The sequence below is a fragment of the Rattus norvegicus genome, chromosome 6 (assembly GCF_036323735.1).
Source record: "Rattus norvegicus strain BN/NHsdMcwi chromosome 6, GRCr8, whole genome shotgun sequence".
NCBI classification, from domain to species: Eukaryota; Metazoa; Chordata; class Mammalia; order Rodentia; family Muridae; genus Rattus; species Rattus norvegicus.
In genome coordinates, this window is record NC_086024.1 from 143,866,702 (window position 1) to 143,888,543 (window position 21,842).

The 21,842-nt window shown below is 45.1% G+C and overlaps 1 protein-coding gene across 4 annotated transcripts in view; it reads left to right on the top strand.

Moving 5' to 3' along the window:
• Positions 1-21,842, top strand: part of Ptprn2 (protein tyrosine phosphatase, receptor type N2) — a 752,006-nt gene that overhangs the window by 284,134 nt on the left and 446,030 nt on the right. For all 4 annotated transcript variants that reach the window (NM_031600.2, XM_039111861.2, XM_039111863.2 and 1 more), the window contains 2 exons: positions 513-615; positions 15,073-15,235. In NM_031600.2, the coding sequence (NP_113788.1) occupies positions 513-615; positions 15,073-15,235 (266 nt within the window). The remainder of the gene's footprint in view (positions 1-512; positions 616-15,072; positions 15,236-21,842) is intronic.

Genomic DNA, 21,842 nt, shown 5'->3' on the forward strand with positions numbered 1-21,842 from the left:
AATTGGCTCTGAGATTTAGTACATTAAATCCACAGTAATTGCTTCACAAGAACCCTATCCAACCAAACGCTGGGCTCCCGGGCAGGATGGGTTAGGGAAAACAGTTGTTCCAATGTGATGTGGCAACCAGGTCAGCAGAACAGTGGGTGTGCTGAGCAAGGCAGTACAGCCGGTATGCTTGGCAACTACATGCACATTGATGAGGGGGCCATCTTCACTGCCAGTGAAACTAGCCAGGTAGACAAGGTCCATCTTCTGCATTAGAAAAGTCTCTCTTGGTTTCTGTTTCCTTTGTCTGCCAGCCAACACCTCATTCTACCTATTTTTAAAAGAATGGGGCAAAACACTGACTGTCCTTTGTGCTTGGAGATTTAAGGAAAGCTAAAGGAGATCTCACCAAACTTCACAAGGCCCCATGTTTTTCAGGAAGAGCAGGGGTCTGTAGGAGTCTGGAGTAAAAGTTTAGCCACATTTGCAAATTCATGCTTCAGGTTATTTTCCTTTCCCCACAGGTTTCACGTGGCAAGATGACTATACCCAGCGTGTGATCGCCCAGGAGCTTTCAAACCTTCCCAAAGCCTACCTATGGCATGAGGAAGCTTCCAGCCCAGCCAGGTAGGTGTGGGCATGGCTTCCTCTTCTTGTTCTCAGCCATAGCCATATCATTAAGTTTGGTTACTTTTAGCAAAGCAACCCCCACCTCTTGGGTGTAGAATGGATACGCATGAGGAAGGGGACGCTCTGCAAGGGCATCTTTATCAGTGGAGCAGTGTGGTGCCGTGGACACTGAGAGGCACACGGCAGGTCTTTTCTTACTTGTCCTTGAGACCCTAGAAGAGCCCTGCACCTTCAGAGCCATGGTCTAGCAAGATGAGGTTAAGGACTCTGGTTTCTTGCTAGGAAATTGTATTAACTACATTGCAATGAGCAGGGTTAATTCAGAAAGTCACGGTCTCTCTCCGAAAGCACAGCAGCCTTTATTGAGCAACGATTTGTTCTGTGCCATCTCATTCACCTGCACTTACAGCTGTAGGGTGATGACCTGGGAGTCCCACTTCCCATAAGTCATGAGATGAGAAACATTGCCCAAGGAGAAACTACTGGGAGAATGAGCCTGGTCTGGCGTGCTGTACTCTGAGATTAAAGAACAGACCTTTGGGACTTTTCTCAAAGGCTTAGTTTGCACTGTCCTTTGTTTCCCTAAGCAACAGAAGATTCCTGAACTAAACTTTCTGTGTACATTGAGTGAGTCAGAGCCCCAAGTCATCACAGAGGCCATTTCAAATTTAGTGGGGCCAACGGTAAAAAACAGGCTAAAAGTGGGCACTTGGGTAGGACAGTGAGTCTGCGTGTGGTATGAATGGAGTCTCTGTGCTTCATACAGAGTGGATTAACATTCTTGGAGACATCCTTTATAAAGATACTTATGTATGTATGATGCATGTATATGTATGTGTATGTTTTTCATCAAATTGTAGATGCATTTAAGAACTTAAAGATTTATAAAAATTAGTATAAATTACATAAACAGTTCATTTATTATGCAGATTGTTATATGTGTGTGAACATATATACTTATTATAAATCTTAAATATATCTTGATGGATACCATGTGTGTAGACATCTGTCTGTCTTTTTTTTTTTTTTTTGGTTCTTTTTTTCGGAGCTGGGGACCGAACCCAGGGCCTTGCGCTTCCTAGGTAAGCGCTCTACCACTGAGCTAAATCCCCAGCCCCTAGACATCTGTCTTGAATGCTTACTTAATCATAAAGACAATGGCAGTGACTTTCTTTCATTTGTCTTGAGGAGTGTTTCTGTCTTTAGCTCAGAGAAGGCCTGAGGCAGGGTTTTAAAACAAGAACTTTCTGCTCTCCTGAATTCCTTCCTTCCTCCTGAGTGGAAGGGAATGAGCCCCATCATCCATCTCTAAGGATAACCAGAGCTTCTGGAGGACCTGGTTAGGTATCTCCAGACTCTTGTCCACTCTCTGAGCCCTGTCCCATCAAGGAGGGTTGGTTTCTTGGCTCCAGTGTCCTCCGGGTCTCTTAGTCTTTGCTTTCCTTTGACACCCGGGATATTGTCCATTATACGAACAGCAGAGGAAGGCCAGGCTCTTCTTCCTGGCTCCTTACTCAAGGCCCAGACTCCACTGTGTCATAACCCTTTCTCCATACCCCCTAAGTCCGATACGAATTCCCCACACTTTGACCATCTGACCTCTCACCTTTGTCTTTATCAATCTAGGAGATTCCCATGAGATACTGTGGGCCTTTGGGACTCCATGGAGACCCTACAATTGAATCACAGCTGTAACACAGCCTGACCCCAGCTCCCTGTATTTTGACCCCTGTATCTTCCTCCCTGCCTTTTTTGGCTCCTAGTTCCCTGCCCCCTGCTTCCCATCCCGTTTTCTTCACCACATCATTGTCACCCGTCAATTGCACAATTCTCCATTTTTACCCCCAAAGTCACCAGGAAACTTTTCTTTATCATTGAAATAATCTATTCCCTGATATATTTAAACATCATCTTTCTTTGTACATAAATCTCACAGTCTCTTATTGTTAGTGTCTTCAAAGAAAGCTGTCTCCTAGAGACTTGCAGGATGTTAGCCTAGTGCCCACGTGCTGCCCTGTCAGCCTGAAGAAACGGTTCAGCCCTGTGTGTCTATAATCCCTGTGACAGTTTAAACTTAAGTTCTCCTTTCATCTACTTAAAATAATTTCTTTTGAAAAACCCTATTTCTCAAGTTTTCTTCTTTCTGTTATCTTTAGATGTACTGTTTTTAAGTGTAGCTTCTTGAGTTAAGTTGGAGATCTGGTTTACATTGCTTCTGAATGTGGCCTTGGCGTCACCTCCTCCTGAGCTTTTCTCTGTATACCTGTGACTGTCATTTCACATCTTTTTGGAACAATTAAGGCATATAACATTTTCCTTCCTCTCACATTTCTGTGCTTTAGCCTGAAAATTTGTGAGCTAAATGCTATTGCTTTTCAGTCCACTGTTAGATTTGAACTCTTTAGCAAATTTGAGGTTTTTTTTTCGTGGCCCCGTTTGTGCAACAGCTTTTCTGTTTCCAGTGGATGGCTCAAAAGTATATTTCTACCCACTATGTTCAGCTTACACACTTACCTATGTACTTTATAACTTTATGTACAATATGCCGTGATTTTAATTTCAAATACAAATGTCAGTAGCATTACGTGTGAACTTAGGATGTCTTTGTTCATAGTTTGGCTTAATAAAATGCCTCAGGTGAAACCTCCTTTGACATGGTCCCTCTTCTTCACCAGTATCGTGCTTTATGAGCACTGCATTCCGGTCTTGGACTGTCATTCTGCAACCCTGTCCAGATGCCTGTAGCTGTGACCATCAGGAGCCTGAGAGCCCCTGCTGTATCCCCAGCTTCTGCCTCAGGATGGTGCTGCTGCTCTCACTTTGCCTTTGCCTCCTGGTTAATCTGTGGCCTCCTTTAAAATCTGACACTTGGACACTTTTGTTTGAAGTACAGGCTTCATAACCAATGCCGAACAGCTTCCGGGAGATGCGTGGGAGCCCAGCAGGGCATCCAGACTGCAGTGCTTGGGCCTCTCTCTCCTCTGTGCACTGTGCTTTGCCTGCATTTGTCTTCCTCGGCATTTTAAATAACTGTGTCTGATTGTAAATTCACAGATAGCCATCACCCCAGGTTTCCAAGCAACAGACTTATTCAATTATTAATTAAAATAGCCCGTGTGTCCCCAATCCCTAGAGAGTAGGGGCCAGTTTTGCTCTAGCGCCTTCCCTTTCTACTCCATACACTTCCTTCTTGTTCTACCAGAGCCCATCCCACTAGCATAAGTTACAAAGGTCACTGAATTTATGAAAGGAGGGGAAGGTGAGGGACCTGCAATGTATCTGATCAAGAGTCCTTCAGGCTTTCCTCATTTCAAGTGGATTCAGAGCTGGGCAGATTCACGGGTGGTCATGAAATGGAGTTTGGAACTCTTTCTTACATGGCACTGATTTCCAGAGAGACAGAACAGCTCACCTCAACAAATCAGTGATTCATTCATACTGAAGATAAGGCTAAATGTTGTGGGGTACACTGTATGCCTCTTGTCCTGGTCCTTGGAGGCTGAGGCGGGGAGATGGAAAGCTCAAGACCGGCCAGAACTGTAGAATGAAATCCTGTCTTAGTCAGGGTTTCTAGTCCTGCATAAACATCATGACCAAGAAGCAAGTTGGAGAGGAGAAGGTTTATTCAGCTTACACTTCCACATTGCTGTTCATCACCGAAGGAAGTCAGGACTGGAATTCACACAGGGCAGGAAGCAGGAGCTGATGCAGAGGCCATGGAGGGATGTTTCTTACTGGCTCTCTTCCCCTCTCTTGCTCGGCTTGCTCTCTTATAGAACCCAAGATTACCACCCCAGGGACAGCACCAGCCACAATGGGCCCTCCCACCCTTGATCACTAATTGAGAAAATGCCCAACAGCTGGATCTCATGGAGGTATTTCCTCCTTTCTCTGTGGTAACTCCAGCTTGTATCAAGTTGGAACACAAAACCAGCCAGTACAGACCCTGTCTCAATTTCTTAAGAAATTGGAAGAGGAGGAGAGTTACAGGGTAGCTCAATGATAAGATGCTCATTAATATGTGCAAACTCTGGGCTCCATTTTCAGAGGAGATGGAGGGCGGAGAGACAAAGGACAGAACTTGGTCTTACTTTGAGGATCCCCACTTGATCCATAAGCTGAGAGAGCAGCAGTCACAGCCGGTCATTTGTCTTCCCACACATATAAGTCTTGCCTCAGGTAGAGGCCATGTGGTGCTCTGAATTGGACAGAGCCATGTGGGGATCAGCACAGGGTATGTCAGATGTCCCTGTGAAGAGTGAGGCTTGCCACACACAGTATCACTATGAACGAAAGACCTGGCTGTCTTCTGCAGATCTGAGATGGGAACTAGGTGGCTGGTGTACGTGGGTACTGTCTCCACAGTCCATGTTGCTTGGCCCAGGTCCTGCATGTGAAGCCAAGTGACATGAAAGGAAAGTCGCTGAGTCCCTCTTTGCCCTCCTTAGCTTCTTTTCATCCCACCGATTACACAGCAAACTTTTAGCAGTATGTGCAAGGGCAGAAAACACAGCACATTCAAGGGTGGGCACAAAACATGGAGTCCAGGTGTGAGAGACATTCGACCTTTTAGAAGGTGGAAATGTTCCCAAAAATTGTTGGCTACCTTGAACCAATCAATCTGGCAAAAGTCCATGTTGATTGCTACATGTATCCAGAATGATGGTGGTTTCTCAGTAATCACGACTTACTGCAGAGTCACAAACTATGTCCCATGCACAAAAGAGACACAGGCAAGACAAATAGGGACACTTAGAGGCACCTTCACGATCTGCCTCTGTCTGCATTGATTATCGATTGGTGAGAAAAAATAAAGTGCCTGAAGAATAAATAGACCAGCTAAATTACAATCTAATAACATAGAAAATGAAATTCCACCCATTAAGAAGTAGTCATGAAAATTAGCTGTGGTTCGAGATGCATGGAACTTTGAACTACCCCATAAATTATGTGTTTGCCATTGGGCATGTAACACTAACTTTTATTCTTCTGAGGTAATTTGGCATCTAAAGCTTGCTACCTCAGTCTGTTTACCTAGACCTAGTCCTGGAGGTTTCAAACTCCTGTGCAATCTAATCTAGGCCCAGTATACTTTTCTTTGAAATTTGCTGCTGAATAAGCTCACCTCTTCCTGTTCTGAGTTCTCTCTGGCTGGTTCAACTCAGCAGTTCTAGCTCAAACTCCTTTCACAAGCTGACTGACTGAAGTTGGCTTCTCTCAGTTTCTCCTGAATTGCTCTGCGTGGTCTCAAACTAACTCTAGCCATCTTTTTTGTTCTTCTGGTTCCTTCTCATTCCCTGTGTGCCTATGTTCTAGGCAGAGGGGTTAAAGGTGTGTGCGAAGGCTGATCCAAACTACAGCTAGAAACAAGTTTTTCCAGTGAACAACACAATCTTGGAGTTCATAGTGTGATCAAATGTCCTGTACCAAGGGCTGGTTTTACTTTTGTTTTCAGACCTGTCTAACACTGTAGTCCAAGCTGGCCTGGAGACCATGGTGTTTCCTCCTGCCTTAGATTATAAGTGCTAGAATTACAGACATTGGCTGCCCTACCTGGTGATAGGATGAGTTTTTCACATGAGAGAAACAGAGATGGGAAAAGGGTTGATGAATCTCACCTTCAGGAGACCTTTTCCTTCAGGTATGAGTCTGGCTGCCATTTTACACCCAGGGCATGCATGGATCCGATCAGGGCCACTGGCCTTTGCTCCCTTCAGCCCTCTCTTATATTTAGGGTTCAAGTCTCTCTCTCCAGGCCTCTCAAAGAACAGAACTGCGAGTTGTGGCCAGCCCTGTGCTGTGTTCACTAGAATCTATTCCTTTCTGTGCTCTGGTGCTTGGGATTCAGCCTCCCTTTGTCCTTCCTTCCTCCAACATTCCAACAAGTGTCTACTTATCCTCCATCCAGGTTGGCCATGTGAGAGATGGCATGTGTTTAATTTAGTTTTTTTTAAATGTCCGGTTTATTTAATTTAGCATGTTCCCTTGTTCCCTTGTTGGTTCTATCTACTCTGCTGCAAAGGGTAGGATTTCATTCTTCATGGCTGATTGGCAGTCCGTGGCGTATGTTTATTTGTTCACAGTAGATACCTAGACTCATTTCCTACTGTGGCACTTATGAATAGAGCTGCAATCAGCATCGGCTACAGCATTTCCTGGGCACGTGATTCCAATTCCTCTGGATGAATATCTGGGAGCAGATGATGAGATTCCATGGCAGTCCTACTTTCAGGCTTCCTGGGACCTTCTGTATTGTTCCCCATCACAATTATACACATCTACATTCTCAGCAGCAGTGCGCAATGTGAGAGTGCCTTTGCCACATCCTCACCAGTGTTTGTTTCTGTATTTTGATAATCCCTATTCTAATGGGTGAGATGATATTTCACTGTAGTTTTTGACTTGCATTTTCTTGCTGGAATTTTAAATATATGCTGGCATCACCAGTGATAGTAGCAGCTTGCTGCCTGCCTGTTTTCTTTCTTTCTTTCTTTCTTTCTTTCTTTCTTTCTTTCTTTCTTTCCTTCCTTATTTCCTTCCTTCCTTCCTTCCTTCCTTCCTTCCTTCCTTTCTTTCTTTCCTTCCTTCTTTCCTTTATTCCCTTCTTTCATAATCCTTTCCTTCTCCCTGCTTCTTTTTACTCTTCTCCATCTTCCTCCTTCTCTTCTTTCTACCCTTCTTGCTTTGCAGCATAGGCTGGTCTTCATCTTCCAGTCCTCCTTCCTTAGATACCCCTATAACACATCCTTGAAAATCTGTCTTGTCTCATGAAACATCAGCTGGTACCTGACTCTCAGTTAACTTTTATGTGAGGAATTTATAATGAGTTATATCCACTTAAAACCCCAGTACATTTTCTAAAGTATGTCTAGGTCACAGTAGAACCCGAAGCATGACATGGAGTGGTCATGTTGGGATGAAGTGCTGCTTCTCTCGTCCACTACAGGCGTGACATTGGCAATGTTCCAGGTGGCACTGCATCGTCCTCTGGCTCATGCCATCCTCCCAGAAATGCCTCTCGGGAGGATGGTACAAGTAATTTTCTGCATCTGATTTTGTTCAAAATGTAGTATTGAAGGCTTTGGAAAGACATACATGGACAAGCACACACACACACACACACACACACACACACACACACACACACAAAATTGAGGTACCTTTAACCTATTACTCCAATATATGAAACTGTTTTTTAGGATTGAAATAATGTATAATAATACATCATTGTACATTATATAATAATGTATATAGTAATTCTACTAGGCACAGGGGTCACTAAAGGATCTTAAAAGACCATCCAGGATAAAGGAGTCATTAAGTGATCTTACAAGTTTATCTACTGCAGGAGAGAGAGTTCACCAAATAGATTCTTTAAGGGAATGTTAGCCTCTATATCTTATGTAAAATTCAACTGAATTTCATGTTTAAACTTGTGCCTTATCCTCAAATATCTCACTGAACCTATGCAAATATCACTCAAATCCAGAAATTCCCAAGCCTCAAAGTATTTTAGACAAGGGATATGCATCCTTGTTAGATGCTTTGGGTGTCTGACATAAAACACCAGCCAAGAGAGCATCTTGAAGGAAGAGAATGTATTCTATGGAACCTGACATTAAAACCAGGACCTGCTACCCAGGACAGTGTTCTGAGGCTCACTTGCACAGGAATCAGTCTCTTTTACCTCCTGTTTGTACATATATATTCCTCTCATATACAGAGTATGGTAGGAGCAGCATGTGGCCACACTCAGATAGATCTCTTGAGAGTAGACTTTTATTCTTAGTAGTACAGTTCTTGCTGTTAGGATAGAAGGTGGTACAGGGTAGTCTGTGGTGAAGAAGACATTTCCCCTAGTTCTAAGAAAGCCCACTGACAGCAGATAGGAAGCAAAAGTGACTGAAAACTTGTGTGGACCTGACCCCTGGTCACCATCTGGAGCCCCCAGAGGCTGTATGGGTTGTTAAAATCCATAGACTGGTCTCCTGTGAGGGAAACGGTTTCATTTGTCTGGGGCCTGGTCCCATATAATAGTGAATGATGTGGTGCCAAGCCTCAGGCCCCATGGATTCTACAAGGACAGATGATGCCTTGCTTGGAATGTTAGATCAGCGATACACAAGTCAGCAAGGACTCTGTACCCTGGCCCAGGAAGACCCTGAGCAGTTAGGAAGGCCTACAGCTATAGCAGCATAAAGCTTGAATCTAGAAAGTGCATATAGTGGCTTGACTGAGGTGGACCATGGTCTCACAGGCACTGTAACAGGGGTCTCAGACAGGGCCTTCTGAGTCTTTAGAGATGGCTGGCTTGAGAGAGGGGGATGCTGATGGCTAGACTAGGATGTAAGGTTGGGCAACCAGATCCTTTCAGAAGGCCACTTTGTAGGGGACACAGCTGGGTGACAACATTCTTTAAGGGAACTTGTATTGTTTCACTCAGGTAAATTTTATGTTCTGTGAAGTAGGAGTTCTCAAACATATAATCTGACAACTTTTGACATTAGCATGCGAGTGCTAGGAACACAGGTCAATAAACAGAACATTTCAGCCATTCAGAGTTCTATTTATGCCTTGCACACAGCCCTCTCTCCAGTGCTATACTGGATGTGTTTGTAGATGAGTTTCCTATAATCATTAACCTTATGATGGGTTCCTGAGATACTTGACCTCAGTAGGCTGCATCTGATGCCAACGGTACATTCATTCTTTATAAATCATAAATAGTATCCATTGTGTGAAGACCTTTCCATTCACCTATCCTGCTGTGATAGGATGGGTATTGGTTATGCTCTGTTTGAGACTCCGAATAACTGGCCAAGGTAGAGCAAAAAGGACACCTTCTTATTCTACATGAAGCAAACAAACCAAAGGACAACAGGCTCTTTAGATGCAAGGGTACTAGCCTGTGAGTCAGAGAACAAGCAGTAACTTTCTGATGTCCCAAGTCATCACTCATGGGAGTAAGTTGGCTGAAAACAGTAGGGGCTGGGTACCTGTCAGCACTCTCCACAGAGAGGCACTCAGTGTTACACATTGGCAAGACAGCAAGAGCTGTGCAGGGAAGACCTTGGAAGTATGTGTAATCACTGTGAGCATTGAAAGTGCCCACCATATCTTGGGGGATTGGGGATATCCCACCATGTGGTGCACCAACCTTTTCATAGTGTGCAAGGTGTTGCCTCCAAAAAAGGACCATCATTTGAGATCAAGCTGCAGAGATTTCAGGCTTCTAGAGGATTAACTTGTAGAGGACTGCCACTGTACTCATCTTACAGGTAAGACTTGAAGGGTAGAACTGTTCTCAAGTCCCCTAAGCAGGATATGAAGGGAAAGAGACTAATGGCAGCTAGGCATAGTAATACCAGCACTGGAAAGACCAAGGAAGAAAGTCATGAGTTCAAGCTTCCAAACCAACTAAATAGCTAGTCGGAATCTTTACAACCACAGCAACAACAAAAGCAGCAATGAAAAAGAAAAATGTTATGGAAATACATGAATATATATCACCCAAAGAGAAAAAAGTGCAGAGTGTAGAATCCAATCAAGGGTTACTAAACAGAAGAAGAGGCAAGAAAGTGAGACCCATGAGTTCAGATGGAATGATACAGATGCAAAATGTGGGAGGGGAGAAGAGTGCATGCTAGGCTAATAGCAAGGGAGGTACATGTACAAAATTCTAGCAAACTTAGAAATATAGCAATAAGAAGACAGAGAGAAGATATAGCAAAGTAAACAAACATCACCAATGAGTTCAGAGATATCCAGGGACCAAATATGCATGAAGACAGAGCCTCAGGGAGGGGAAGATAGAAGTATTGATAAAAAGAAAAAGCCATTTGCAGAAGACCAAAATTGTTTCCACATGGTGAAAATGATAAATCTTGAGATGCACTGTATTATTTATTTCTCCATTTTTGTAATAAAACACCATGACCAAAGGCATCTGTAGTGAAGGGGAAGTTTATTGTGGCCTATGGTTCCAGAAGGAAAGTCCAGAAACATAAACCAGAGCATGAACCCTGAGTAGGGTGATGCTATAAACTCTCAAAGCCTATCTCCAGTGAGGTTGTTCCTCTAGCAAGGCTGTAGCAACTACAGCAGCATAGCCTACCCCCAGAGTACTACTAATTGGTGATTTGTAACAACACTTTTCTTGGGGAGATGCAACACACACACACACACACACACACACACACACACACGCAAACACACACATACACACACACACCACCACCACCATCACCACCACCATCATCACTGTCACCACTGCCACCACCACCACTATAGATATACACATGCACACGCACACCTACTTACTCCAGATAGTGATCCCCATATGGATACCACCAAAGTTTAACTTGGTGAACCTTTGAGTTACTTAGAGGAATATGAGCAAGAGGTTACTTAGAGAAGCAGGAATGACTTACCAGACAGCTGCATCATCAAAGCTCACCCCAGCATGGGTGACAGTTCATGACACTGGTAGCCTGGAGCTCATTGCATAGTCTGCAGGCAGTTTAATAGGTTGGAGAGTGTTCTTTCTAGGTAGCTCAGTTGGTCTCAACATTTTCCAGGGAGTTCAGCTAGTGGTCTTCTTCCAAGTAACTGGCTTGGTCTAAAGAATCCTTTTGGAAGCTTGGCTTGCTTGAAAGCAACTCTCAGCAGCCTTTATTGAATACTGGGGAAGGAGAAGCCTAGTAGATCTGGTCAGTTTCAGGGACTTCCTGAAAGTATTTGGAGTCGCTTTACTACCATGTCAAGGAGCTTTCCAACAGAATGGAATGTTTCAATCTCTTGAGGAAACTTATACAATATGTGCAGACCAAGTGTTCAGATACCTGAGTCCATGAGAGACATTTCTCATTTAAAAAACTACACCTAGGATGCTGTATGACTCCCCAAGTAAAACAATCTGAAAAAAACCAAGACATGTTGTAATCAAATTGCTCCAAACCCAGCAAGAGAGCAGGAAGGAAGAGAGAGGAAGGTTGTGTGGTTGCTGGTTGCTCTTGGTCAAAAGCAAGAACACACTGGGTATAAAAAGGAAGATCAACCCAGAGTTCCACATGCCTCAAAGCACCTTTCAAATGCAATGGTTAACTTAATATTTTCTCAGTGAGCTAGGAGCTGAAGCAAATTTCCTGTCATAACTGGGAGAGGAGGCAAGGAAGCCAGGCTGATGCATTGGGATGCATACCCCAAAAGCCACTGAGCACCTGGGACCTGCGGTTCCACCAGGGACCTGATGTTACACCTCGCTATTTCAATCTCATGCAGAGTCAACCGATTAAACAACATACAATGCATTGTGGGGCTTGTCTGAACTGTAAAATTTAATTTGTGGCAACACAGACGGTCACACACAAGATCGCAGGGAGAAAGCCCACAGATTTACTATACTTGTTACCTGTAGGTCACCTGAGCTGTGACTGTCACTCACAGGCACCTGTAACAGGCTCAGTTATAGGTGAATACTATGCACTGTAAAGCAACCGCTTAGAATTATGACTAATGAACCAATGAAAGGAATGTCTATAACTACAGAAATACCCAGTGAACACCAGCACTGAGGAACCAAGTGAAGAACACAGATAGGACAGTTTTAGAGTCTTGCAACTGCACATTTGAATTTAGCTGCTTTGTGCCACAGCCCTGGTGATGTTACCTCCTTGCCCAGCAGAGATCTGAGAGGTCTGAGTGAGCCAGGAGGGACCAGGCCTGAGCTGGGGCAGGGGTAGCCTCTGCTTCTGCTTCAGAAAAGTCATAGCCTCAGCTGGGAGTTCTCTGCTGGGGCAGAGGGAGAGGAGACGGGCAGGTTCTCTCTGCTGGGATCATGCTACAGGGCAGAGCCAAGAGCCTGCTGGGGGCTGTGAGGTATGGAGGCAGAACTACCAGAGGTCTGAGGGAATGTGAGCTAATGGCGGCTGACACTGGGCATTTGGGAAGGTTTCTGGAGGCAATGTGGTGTGGGCAGTCAGGGCCCAGAGTAGCTCAGAGGATCTGACCTATTTGACTAATCCCCATCTCCTTTCTAGACATAAACAAGGGGCTTAATGAATCGAAAGCCCGAAAGTAATCAGAATTCAGAGCATTCTGTCAGCATTGCCAGCCATTAGACTCAGTCTGCTAGAGAAGTCTTTGACTCTTATTAGCAGTGTGGTTTATGTATGTGGTTTTAGTCCTGGCTCATCGATGAACCTGCCTGCATTTCATTCCTCCATCAGAAGGTATCCTCTTTGGTGGAACAGGCAATGAGCACTAGTGCGGAAGTCAGAATGCTCAATGCAGCTGGCCTGCTGCCCACACAGGCTACAAGGCAGATGGGGTTCTTTCTGGGAGGGACCTAGGAGGAGCATGGGGTCAGCCATTGGTTAATTGGTCAATGTCTTCTTGATATCCCTCCCCTCCCACCTCTATCATGGTATTCCACATGGGTCTTCAAGTTATAGAATCTCTGTCCCATTGTCCTGGCTTGTCTAGACCATGTTCAGGATCCATGATGCCTGGCCACTCCTCTGACACCTCTCTTACAGCTGCCATGGCTCTTGCTGACTTCTAACACAGTCACATTCAACTGTTCCTACAAGCTATCTGTAGGTTTGACTGTTCTCTGAAGTTGTGAATTCTTTGGCCTTGACCTTGCTACCCTTACACCCTAATATACCTACAGGGTGAACCCCACACTCAAGGTGTTTACAACTTCAGACTTCTCTTCCTGGACATAGATCTCTTTACAGGACCATCTGATTGCAGAGTGGCTGCTTCTAGGAGCCTGGGAACTGCAATAGCATGCCACAAAGTTAGTGTGAAGTGTAAAAACAGTCACTTTAGAGGTCAGGGGTCATTTATGGCACACCCGTGCTAAAACAGAGGTGGAGCAATGCTAGACCTTGCTGGGGTGGGGGTGGGACAGGTCGTGCCTGACTCTTCCACACCACCAAGGCCATACCCTCTTTTGTCCAGAGCTCACAGAATTTTGTGGGGTTTAAAGTACCCTTTGCCTTTTCCATAGACTCTCTTTGCCTTCCCCCATGTCTATATCATGTCAGCCCTCTCTCTGGCTGCCTTTCTCAGCACTTCAGACACTTCTTTGTGTATGTATAGTTCTGGTGATTGAACCAGGAACCTAAAGTTAGGTACCCACACAGTCACTGAGCTACACCTCTATCCCTTTAAAACTTTTAAGGACACTTACAGTTGATGATTGCTGAGGATGGAGGGATAATTCCTTTCAGCGTTGTGGTTCCTGAGAGGTTACCCATGTTCCAGTAGGACTAGCTGATATTACACTCCTGATCATACAGGTAGTGCTAAGTAGACTCTGAGAGTCTTAGTTGGGTTAGCATTGATATGATTAAACACCATGACTGAAAGGAACTTGGGGAGGAAAGGGTTTATTTCACTCACAGTTCCATGGAACAATTCATCATTGGAAGCAATGAGGACAGGAACTCAAGCAAGGCAGGAACCCGGAGGCAGGAGCTGATGCAGAGGCCATGGAGAGGTTCTGCTTACTGGCTTCTCTTGGCTTGCTCATAGAAGCCAGTACCATCAGCCCAGGGATGGCACCGCCCACAACGCCACAATGGACTGGGCCCTCCCATACCAATCATTAACTAAGAAAATGCCTTATAGGCTTGTCTATACCTGATCTTATGGAGGCATCTTCTCAAGCGGGGTTCCCTCAGATGACTCTAGCCTGTGTCAAGTTAACGTAAAATTAGGCAGTACAGTGACTTTTAAAGAAAAGCAAGCTGGGCAATTTAATCCCAGTGCCTTTAATCCCAGCTCCCAGAAGATAGAAGCAGCTGGATCTCTGTGAGGTTGAGGCCAGCCCAGTTTACAGACTGAGTTCTGGGACAGCCAGGGCTACACAGAGAAACCCTTTTTTGTAAGATCAAAATGGAAAGAAAGAAGGAAGGAAGAAATAAAATCAAATGAAGTTGGGAAGGGAAAGTAGTGGGAGATATAAGGTACAGAATTGTGTGTGGACTTGATAAAAATATGCATGCATGTACGGGGTTCTCATTTACTTCCTTTAATTTGAACAGGAACTCATTAAGTTACTTGAGCTGACACCAAACTTTTCCATTCCCCTGCTTCAGCTTCTTGAGCTCATGCTTCAGGTGGTGCCTGAACATGGTGTACTCCATGTTTATCTGTCTCACGTCAGCAATGTCACTGGACACCGTGAACAGTGTGTTATACGTGAGTCCTGTTGGTCCACTCATCGCCCCTCCCATCAGCTCCACTGCATTCCTTCAACTGTGGGAACAGTGAGTCCAGGCTCCCTCACAAACAACACTGGTCAAGGAGATGCCGAGGTGTTCACTATCAGCTCACTGTACGGCTGCACCCTTGCCGGCCACTGAGACTATGCACATGCCATTCTCCCACCTGTCCCCACCTCAGGCTCCGCGTGGTTGAGTCACTGTTCTCTTTGCTCTTCAGGTCCTTACAACAGAATGCGGATAATGAAAAATGGTTCAGTCTGGAGAGTGAGGTGGCCCTGGCCAAGACCCTTCGGCGCTATCTGCCCTACCTGGAGCTTCTGTCCCAGGCCCCGACGGCAAATGCACACCCCAGGATAGACCACGAGACTCGTCCAGTTAAGGTGAGGTTTCAGACTACTCCTCATGGCTGGAGTTGCCCTTTACCTGTTTGTGTGTTGTTTGTAGGGTACGGACATCTTAGCAGAATGAGCGGTCCTAGTTCTCAGGCTCCCTGCAGCTGTCCTCCTGACCACAGGCTCTGGATAGTTTGGAAGGGTAAGGCTGCATGCAAGGAGGTTCTGGATCCTGGCCCTGTGCTAGCTACACGCACCACTGCAGGAAATCTAGTGCTAAGAACTCAACAAACAGCTCTGTTTCCAAATGTAGGAAAAGTGTTTAGGATAGGTGTGGAGACATAACCCAGACAGCAAGAGGACAAGGCCATTTAAACATGGCTGGAGTTAGGTCTGGTACCTGGCTGGCTTGTTTTAAGCAATCTCTACATCCCTGGAGATTTCTAGTTTCTGGTAAGGTCACTGGTGTGGATATCTCAGAACAGCAGAATGACTACTGATCCAGGATAACATATCAAGATGACGTGGTGCCCAAAAGAGTAAGACTTTTGGGCTTGGGCTCTAGACAAGTGTCCATCTGTCAAAGGCAGGCTTAAGCACAGGACAATCTCCATGCTATTCAGAGCCAGACTTGCCAGCTAGGTCCAAGGTACAAAGTGAGAAACTGGTGAGACTTCTCATTTGGAGGCAGAAGCTTCTCAGATTACGAAGGTTACGGCTGTTAGTGGAATGAATGGTCCTTGCTCACTCAGTCAGATTGTCAGAGCTAGCTTGCTTTGGAGATGGGTCACATTTTAAAGGAATCATTAGGACTTCAGTGAGTTTTTAAGGTGTCAAAGTATGGTCACCAAGACATTTTCAGTGGCGTTTGCAAGCAGGCCTTGCCAGACTTTTAATTGCCTTCAAGGGGGTGGGGTCTGGATTCCAGGAGAAGTCAGTTTGGAGCCTGAGAACCAGTTCATCTCTAAGGGTGAGAGTGGTGGGCAAGTCAGACTCCCTGGTGTATGTGGTAGACCTTTTACAGGCACAACAGCTCTTTGTAATGAATGTCCACCATGTTACCTCATTGGGTTGTGTTTTCTGTCTAAGACTGTAATGTGTTGCTACGCACCGAGGGACATCTGGAGATTTTCCCCTAACCCACACCAAGGTTTCCTCAGGCCTAAGCATTCTCAGTCCTGATATACCTATCATATATACATAGCACACACCTACCATATATACATAGCATACACCTATCATATATACATAGCACACACCTATCATATATACATAGCACACACCTATCATATATACATAGCATACACCTATCATATATACATAGCACACACCTATCATATATACATAGCACACACCTATCATATATACATAGCACACACCTATCATATATACATAGCATACACCTATCATATATACATAGCACATGCCTATCATATATACATAGCACATGCCTATCATATATACATAGCATACACCTATCATATATACATAGCATACACCTATGCTATGAGTCCAGCACCAGCATCTGACTCCCTGAAGGTACTTGAAGCTTTCCCCATGTAGGATGACAGCACCATTTGCTCTGCTAGAACAAGGGCTCCTCCTGACAGGTGTCCACAAAAGGCTGCCAGATTTTTCTAGATGTTTCTGTGGGCTCTGGACCCATAAAGAGGAGGAGCAGTGGCAAGTGCTCACATTCCCCACAGCCAAGAAAGAGCAGTTGGCAAGGGGAGCTGGCACTGAGTATGGCCAGAATACCATGACACCAGTACCACTCACACAAAGTTGGCTCCCGGGTTCCTTGAAACCACTACTCAGCAGGATGACCTCACACCCCAGGTAGTCACAACAGTGCCAGTAGATGCCTATAACCCCATCTTTTTACCCACAGTTGTTATTTCCCTTCAAAAGCAACCCAGTGTGAACTAATGGGCACTATAATCGTCCGACTGGGTGGGCATTTCAGAGCAACGGCTGTGAGTTATTCAGACTCCGAGCGCTGGGGGGCACTTCTGACTCACACATTTTCCCTTCTGTATTCAGATGGATGTTTCTTCATTTTTTTTTTTTTAAAATGCGTGAAAGCCCGGAACTCATTATTTTCTGTTGAGTGCTTAAGTGAGGAGAGAGCTGAGTCACATTTCTAATGAGCAGCGTCTGCACAAAGCACAGAAGTGCAGCAGCAATCCAGGCTGCCGCAGGGCTCGCTCTGCAGTCAGCCGGGGACTGGGGGCTTCTCCCGCCCCTCCCATCGGGTGACAGGCTATCTTGGTAGCAATTTAAACTGTAGCCATTGGTGGTGTTTCAACATGCATCCAATTTCTAGTGAATTGTTTACAAATCATAGGTCTCCCCCCCCCCCCCCGTCTATCTATCCTAGAGAATCTGATTCCAGCATAGACAGAATTTTGAATGTATTCTCTTTGAGACTGTTGGACTGATCACCTCATAACAAAAACCATGGGGAATAGGACTTCCATACTCTTTCTAAACAAGCATGGCTGGGAGCCACTCTGACACATGCATTAAGCACACAAGTATAACTAAATCCACACTTCCCCTGTTCCTGTGTTGTTAATGGGGTGCCCACCTTCTTGCTTTATTGACCAGAGCAGCACTGGTTCAAAGTCCTTGCAGGTGCTTTGCACAGCATTAACATGCTCCAGTTATACCTACAGAGCACCAGTATGTCCCCATTCTACACATCACGGAAGAGGGTCAAGCTGAAATTCATTGCTTGCTTGATTTATTTTAGAAAACTTTTGAGAACATATTTAATATAAAGCAACTATAATGGGCTCTGAGAAAGACAAGAGACTGACCATGCCCTTCAGAATTTTCAGTCATATTTTGTAAAAGAAACATCAGACCCAAAAATGTAGTTGAAATGGAGTTAAGTACAGTGGTGGGATAAATATTCAATGTTAAGGCCACACAACAGGATTGTTAGGTGAACCGGGGTTATCCCAAGTGATTACACAGCTAAAGGTCAATTGTTGAACCTGTTTGTGGTTTAGGGACATCCACTACCACCCATAGCATGGTAATTAGATGAGCTGCTGTTCTGTTGTTTCTAAGAAACCCCCCAAGGCTAAAGATGAACAGAGTCCTAAGGATTTGGGGCTCTACAAATCGGAACAACAGGTAAACCTCCAGAGTAGGGAAAGGAGCACTATGGGGACTTCTGGGAGCATCTGTTATAAGTAGAGGCTTGTCAAGAGCTAGCTGTGTTGGGGTTGGGGATTTAGCTCAGTGGTAGAGCACTTGCCTAGCAAGCGCAAGGCCCTGGGTTTGGTCCCCAGCTCCGAAAAAAAAAGAAAAGAAAAAAAAAAAGAGCTAGCTGTGCAAGATGAGAGGACCTGCTCAGGGGACCAGAGAAACCCAACCAGAATCACATCCTCTGTGAGCATAATGCAGGCACTCAGACCAGGGCACCTTAGAGAAGATATGAGAAAGATGGGGGTGGATGGGATGGGAGGTCTGAACTACTTAGACTGGCAATGTGAAGCTGATTGACACTGCGTATTTGGAGACTGGATGAAGTTTAGAAGTCTGGCCACACGTTTTGATAGGGTGGAGGACCTGGAACTACAAAATGACTTGAAAAGTTGAACGCACATCTCCCTAGGTTCCAACCACTCCATCTCTTCTTATGATGAATTAAAGCATATGTCCATTCCAAAAATTTGCCCAGGAGTTTCTGTGGTAATCTTAATAGTAGAGAGCAGAACTACAGCTAACAGAAATGTCTGCCAACATGTGAGCAGGCAAATGGGACAGACCATTAACCGTTGGTAAGTATTAAGGCACGCAGCAACAAGCAGCACAGACAAGTCTTTAAATGATGGACGGGAGACAAGAAGCAGTGGGTAACAGAAGCAGTGGTTGCATGGTTGCATGGGGATGTGTAGGGGAAAGGGGAGAGCATTTCTGCATAGGCAGAGAGCCTCTATGACCCCATTGTTCAGGACATGGTTTTATGGGACAATGCCTGTGTGGAAGCAAATGTATGCACACATGGTATGTTGGTAGTTCATTGGTAAAGATGAAAGAAGGAACCCAGGGCAAAACGTGTAAACAATTTGGAACAGATACTTTATCTAGCAAAAAAAGTATACAAAGGGTCAGTGAGTTCCATGTACAAAAGGCATCAAGAGTGTTCGGTGTTGGGGTTGCAGAGATGGATCCATGGTGAAGAGCACTTGTTGCTCCCACAGAGCACCCAGGTTCAGCCCCCAGTACCCACATGGTAGCTCACAACTATCCATCGATTCAGTTCCAGGGGGTCCAATGCTATCTTTTGGCCTCTAAGGGAAATAGAAATGCATATGCACACACATGCATGCAGGCTCTCACACACACACATAAAATAAGAATAAACAAATCCTTAAAACACTGTTCAGTGTCACTCACTGAGGAAATGCAGTGATGTTGAAGAACCACCACTTCAGATACACTAGCCTGGCTAAGACAGAGGCAAGGCGTCACGTGCTGAGCAGTTATTGGGGGGATGATGATGCATGGATATGATCAAGATATATTGTATAAATATGTGAAAGTTTAAAGGAGAACTGAAAATGTAAAAATTAGGATGTCAACTCTGCTGGGGATGTGCAGTAAGAAACATTCATATTCATGACAGTAACAACTGTTACAACCATGACTTGGTTGTTTCTCCTGGTAGGATTGTTCATTCTAAGACCAACAACTCTACTGTGCATGTCCACAAGATCAAGACTCATATTCTAAGATGGGCAAGTACCTGTGATCCCAGAACTTGGGAATTGGAGATAGGAAAATCAGAAGTTTAAGATCATTCTCAGCTACATAGCAAGCCAGTTGCAGATCAAGACCTTGTGTCCTGTGTGTGTGTGTGTGTGTGTGTGTGTGTGTGTGTGTGTGTGTGTGCGTGTCTCGTGTGTATATGTGTGTATGTGTCTTTGTGTGTGCCTGTGTGTGGATGTGTATGTGTGGATGTGTCTGTGTCTGTCTCTCTGTGTGTATATGTGTATGTATAAGCAAAGACTGGTGCCTCATGGCAGATTCACAGATGTTGCCTAGCCAGAAATAACATGCATGTCTACTACTTTGCAGCCAGCCATGTCTGAAGAGGTGCCTCGTGGGAGGCAGTGTTTGGGGATGCATCTTCTGTCTTTGTTGTCAGCGCAGAGCTGAGAATGGACAGCACCTTGCATGCGTGTCATAATGTTCACTTGATTTTTTATTTTTTAAACCTGTTACTGCTCTCATTAGTGTTTCTCTGACTATTGATTGGCAGGAAGCCAGGCTCTGTGGAGCTGTCCCCAAGCTAGTTCATGTCCTTATACTCTAAGTGAGCTGTTTGTTGACCTAAGTGCTGTGGTCACAGTTTTAGGGAGCTCTCCACTGGCTTAGTGTTATCCTAACACTCAGGGAGCTATCCCCGAATATCAGTACTGCTTTTCCACATTCAGGGAGCTGTCTTAGGCTAAAGACTATCTTCAGCCCACACAGTGGTGTCTAAAACACTCAGGAATCTGGAGCCCACAGTTCCTGCATGTCATGTTTTACTTCCTCTTGTCTACCAGTCATCTACCTTCCACCAGGCAGGTCTCTGCACAGGCATCCCTGGTATAGGAGGTCAGGAGGGCTCATGGGACAATAAACCTACCCACACAGTTCCTGTGTGCAGCCAGTGAGCCAGAGCCTGTGCTGTGACAGCCACCAGGAGCTTCTGAGGACTTACACTCAGGCCTCCTCCTCTCTTTCTGCTCGCTAGTGAGCAGTTGAATGCTTCTCCCTGATGCCAGGTATAGCTGACCTGCAGGAAGAAGCAGCTAGCTGTAAATGCATAATCCATCAAAGGCAAAGACGCCCACCTTTAGATGGGAGTGGCCATGCCATTTTCAGAGTTGTATGGCCACAGGCTAAAAATATCACTTTCAAACAGTTACTTACTAATAGAGCTGAATTCACAGCCCTGGAATTCTTGTCAGACCTGATCTTGATTTTTGTTTAACCCCTAAACCAAAGTTACCAAACTTCATTTTTGAACCTAGCTGGTCCCTCTTTTCATACCAGTCTATCAGAGAAAGAATGCCTTTTCTATTTGTAGTAAGGCCCTGCGGCCCCAGCTCTGCCACTCCACACTGTGAGTGTCTCATCTGCTTGTCTGTGGGGTGAGGTGATTGTGTCTCATCCAGAGATGGAGTAGGAGTAGGTAGAGTGAGATGGGCAGCCCAGCGAAGCGAGGCAGCGGGAAAGCCAGGGTTCTTTGTGGTTTTTCTCCTACTGTCTGTGATGTGGCTGTCAAGCGAACTGTGTGGGGGCTTCCCAGACTTTGTTCTTATCCTGGTAGGAGGCTGAGGAGGAGAAGGCAAACTATGAGGTAGACATAGCAGAATGGATGGGATATCAGGGTGCAGGATGTAGCATTCTTGCATGGAGCATGCAAGGAGCAGCCACGTCTGTGTCGTGCATCTTTTGTTTTGGAAGGCTTCTGAACCCACTGATTCAATCATCTGCAGAGGCCCAGGTCAGCATCCACCTACACAGTCCCACTTAACTTTCTGTGAGATTACGTGACCCTTGGTTTACCATCTACAACTTCATGCGTTAGTGGAATGCAAGCACTGTGAGCGCTGGTTTCTCCTAGTAGGATTCCGTTATCTTTGCA